Source organism: Triticum urartu, chromosome 4A (assembly GCF_056163025.1).
Source record: "Triticum urartu cultivar PI428250 chromosome 4A, HENAU_Tu73, whole genome shotgun sequence".
NCBI lineage: Eukaryota > Viridiplantae > Streptophyta > Magnoliopsida > Poales > Poaceae > Triticum > Triticum urartu.
The window spans coordinates 513,227,410-513,231,843 of record NC_141876.1 but is presented as its reverse complement, the minus strand read 5'-3'; the positions used below and the strand labels follow the sequence as shown (position 1 = coordinate 513,231,843).

At 52.9% G+C, this 4,434-nt stretch overlaps 1 protein-coding gene across 1 annotated transcript; it reads left to right on the top strand.

The window, feature by feature from the left end:
* Positions 1-901: 901 nt before the first annotated feature.
* On the top strand, positions 902-2,738 carry LOC125552414 (allene oxide synthase 2). Its single transcript, XM_048715960.2, has one exon. It carries the CDS (start codon positions 1,019-1,021, stop codon positions 2,465-2,467), a length of 1,449 nt encoding a protein of 482 aa, XP_048571917.2. The 5' UTR covers positions 902-1,018; the 3' UTR covers positions 2,468-2,738.
* The last annotated feature ends 1,696 nt before the right edge of the window (positions 2,739-4,434 follow it).

The window sequence follows — 4,434 nt, the reverse complement described above, 5'->3', positions numbered from 1 at the left end:
TCAAAAAAAAGTTTGACGAAACCTGCTCATATGAGATCTAGTTTTGAAGAACTCGTCGTCAGAAATATGACAGTGAAAACGGAACTAGATTTCGATGCTTGAATCAAAAGTTATGGCTTTTACAACTTTTTAAACCCCCAAATAAATGCACGTGGGACGGGATTTAGACTAATTCAATTGGCACCCATGTGCGCTACGGGATGTGGCCAAACAATTTTCTTTTCTAGCGTAGACAGCTGGACACAAGGACATGCACTTACTATATACGGCGGTGCGCTCCAGACAACAAACGAGCGCAGCGGCGCTTCCTAGCCACGTCCTAAAGTTTTTGGCAAGGACGGAGGGTGGAGTCTTGACGGCGCGCGGCGGGTGATTGTGGATGGACTTGGCGGCTTCTTGGGTCAAAAATTTGTGACGCTTAATCCGAGGTTGCTAATTGCAACCGATGACGTACGTGAAAACTAAGTTGATACCACTCTACGTAGTAGTACTCGCCATCATCGATGAGTAGCCTTGGAATCGGTCTACCGCAACTAGGAGTAGTAGATGCATGTGTCCCACGGCTAAAAAAGTTGAAAATCTCAGGCAACTGGCATGTGATGCGTCCCTTAACCCTAATTAATCTTATTCATAAAAGTCACATTGTACAACACCTGCTCATAACCATATCATTTCCGAAGCAAATGCGGCCCGGTGCGCCGCGCGCCAAGAATTATCCGTGAGTAGGTGGACGTACGGTGCAACAACTATTGATCCCGTCCATATTTCACCGCCCGGGACTTGTCGCCTGGCCCACCCTGCACGGCACGCGCAACACGCGCGCGCGGTCACTGCCAGCCATGCCATGCACGCTGCATGCTCGCCCGATCTCTTCTCCGCGGCCTATTTGTACGCCCAACCCCGAGCTGCATTAGACGCAATCCAATCTTGTCCGCATCGAGAGCGCGCGCGAGATCCAGAGCTCCAAGCCGAACCAAACCAGCCTAGCCAGCGGCAGAGCTAGACGAGCCGGAGCGGCATGGCGGGCGGCGACGAGGGCTCCCTGGTGCCGCGGGAGGTGCCGGGCAGCTACGGCATGCCGTTCGTCTCGGCCATCCGCGACCGCCTCGACTTCTACTACTTCCAGGGCCAGGACAAGTACTTCGAGTCCCGCGTCGAGAGGTACGGCTCCACCGTCGTCCGCATCAACGTCCCGCCGGGCCCCTTCATGGCGCGCGACCCGCGCGTGGTCGCCGTGCTCGACGCCAAGAGCTTCCCCGTGCTCTTCGACGTCGACAAGGTCGAGAAGAAGAACCTCTTCACCGGCACCTACATGCCCTCCACCTCCCTCACCGGCGGCTTCCGCGTCTGCTCCTACCTCGACCCCTCCGAGCCCACCCACGCCAAGGTCAAGCAGCTGCTCTTCTCCCTCCTCGCCTCCCGCAAGGACGCCTTCATCCCGGCCTTCCGCTCCCACTTCTCCTCGCTGCTCGCCACCGTCGAGTCGCAGCTCGTCCTCGGCGGCAAGGCCAACTTCAACACGCTCAACGACGCCACCTCCTTCGAGTTCATCGGCGACGCCTACTTCGGCGTGCTCCCCTCCGCGTCTGACCTAGGCACCACCGGCCCTGCCAAGGCCGCCAAGTGGCTCATATTCCAGCTCCACCCGCTCGTCACGCTCGGCCTCCCCATGATCCTCGAGGAGCCGCTCCTCCACACGGTGCACCTCCCGCCCATCCTCGTCAGCGGCGACTACAAGGCGCTGTACAAGTACTTCAACGCCGCCGCGACCAAGGCGCTCGACACCGCCGAGGGCCTCGGGCTGAAGCGGGACGAGGCATGCCACAACCTGCTGTTCGCCACCGTGTTCAACAGCTACGGCGGCCTCAAGGTGCTGCTCCCGGGGATCCTCGCGCGCATCGCGGGGGCCGGAGAGAAGTTCCACCAGAAGCTGGTCGCGGAGATTCGCGCCGCCGTGGCGGACGCCGGCGGCAAGGTGACGGTGGAGGCGCTGGAGAAGATGGAGCTGACCAAGTCGGCGGTGTGGGAGGCGCTGCGGCTGGACCCGCCCGTCAAGTTCCAGTACGGGCGCGCCAAGGCGGACATGAACATCGAGAGCCACGACGCGGTGTTCGCCGTGAAGAAGGGGGAGATGCTGTTCGGGTACCAGCCGTGCGCCACCAGGGACCCCCGCGTGTTCGGCCCCACGGCGAGGGAGTTCGTCGGCGACCGGTTCGTCGGGGAGGAGGGGAGGAAGCTGCTGCAGTACGTGTACTGGTCCAACGGGCGGGAGACCGAGAGCCCCAGCGTGGACAACAAGCAGTGCCCCGGCAAGAACCTGGTGGTGCTCGTCGGCAGGCTCCTGGTGGTGGAGCTGTTCCTCCGGTACGACACCTTCACCGCCGACGTCGGGGTCGACCTGCTCGGCACCAAGGTTGAGTTCACCGGCGTCACCAAGGCCACGTCCGGTCCTGATAGCGCTGTTTGAAAATTAAAACCTGCACCGGTCATCGGATTAACGTACGGCGGCAGCAGCTCTCATAGCAGCCATCGATCGACCCAGTCAGCACGTAGTAGTACGAGTCAGTCATGCATGCATCTTGTTCGGCTGCTTCGCTGCATTGTGCCCTCAATAATGCTCTTGTGCCCTTGTGTGTGTGTATGTGTATGTGTGTGTGTGTTTACTTTTCGCAATCTTGCCCAGTGTAATAAGACGGACTTTCTTGTAATAAGATTCTCACTCTTGACGTACGGTAAAAGGGACGACTTTGCGGTGAGTCAACGTGACAGACCTCTCTTTTGTACACAATGCGCAACGCGGGCTTGCATTCACAGCCACTCACCATAGAAACCTAGTAGAGTAGCATGAGCGATGAGAAAGAATCAGCGCACGGTTCCTTGCATTTAGGCAAGATTTGACTCACTCCGCGCAGATCACCGGGGCTGCGATGGAGAGGAAGAGGAGGGGAGCTTGTTGCACGCATCCTCATGATAGAATGCTGCATGTTGGTGTAGCTTTTTCGACGTCTATGTCAAAAAAGAAACATAAAGTGTTTGGCACGAGAAATAATGAAAAATATCGTGGTTGTTATGTTATTATCTCTTCCGCGCGTCAGGAAAAATATATATTGCGGGCGTGCCAGTGTACTAAGAACATTTTCAACAGTCGCAAAAAAAATTCGCGCCCAATTAAAGTTATAGCGCGTCACTGTAGCACTTTTAATGCGCCGAGACTAACATTGCTTTAACAGACGCCCAGAAAAGCGCACAATGCAAATTGTGAAGCACGCAATCTGGAGCCCAAAATATGCTGCGCGCGATAGCGATTTTCAGTGCGTGCCCAAAACTTTTTAGCGCGTTTAATATTTTACAACATCTGTTGGAACTGTTCGGCGCCAAAAAAATGAATTTTTAGCACGCGGAGCTCTTTTTGGGCTCCTGTTGGAGATGCTCTAAGTACACAAATAAAACATAGGGGAACTTGTACTTTATTAATCTCTCATCGGACAAACAAATTATATGATCCCTTTACGTAAGCGCTCCATGGCATGCTAGCGCGGCCGATATGACTTGGGCGATTGTGAAGTTCTGGTTCACGGGGCCTCGGAAGGCTCCCGCTTAATTACATCCGCGAGTCGAAGTCGCGAACCACCTCCGATTAAGATGATGCAATGGTTGTCGTCTCCGAGTCTCCTCTTCTCCAAGTGCTCGGTGTAGACGATGGCGATGATGTGGTCGAATAGAGGGGCACTGGTAGAAAAAGGGCCTATAGTCCCGGTTCATAAGGGCCTTTAGTCCCGGTTCTGGAACCGGGACTAAAGTGTCGGTACTAATGCCCTGACCCTTTAGTCCCGGTTCAATCCAGAACCGGGACTAAAGGCCCTCCACGTGGCCGGTCCACCTTTAGTCCCGGTTGGTAACACCAACCGGTACTAAAGGAAATTTCCTGATTTTTTTTGAATTTTTTTTTGATTTTTTTTGAATTTTTTTATTTTCAAATTTTTGAATTATTTTAACCTCTAATCTCTAATCACCCCTCATCACTGCTCAATTTAATCTCTAATCACCCCTCATCATTCCAAATCATCTCACTTCCCGAACGGTCACCCATCCTCTCACTACTCCAGCCTGAGCATGCTTAACTTCCGGGTTCTATTCTCCCTCGTTTCCAAGTCTGCACTTGTTGTTTTCCTGACAATAGTAAGATGTCAATCCTATTAACCCTCAGGAATTTAGCTTGAGCATGAAGTCACATATTTCACTGTTTGAGTTTAAAACTATTGTTCTAAAAAACAATAATTTTTTAGTAACACTAATATTTTTGAATAAGTAGTTTGACCATTGTTTGACCATAGTTTGACCATAGTTTGACCAGATTTGACCAAAATTCAAAAAAAGTGAAATAATTATTTAATAACACTAATATTCTTGAATAATTATTTAGTAACACTAATA

What these genes read in the sequence shown, in the direction of transcription:
- LOC125552414 (XM_048715960.2), top strand. Translation starts at nt 1,019, where the DNA reads ATGGCGGGCGGCGACGAGGGCTCCCTGGTGCCGCGGGAGGTGCCGGGC.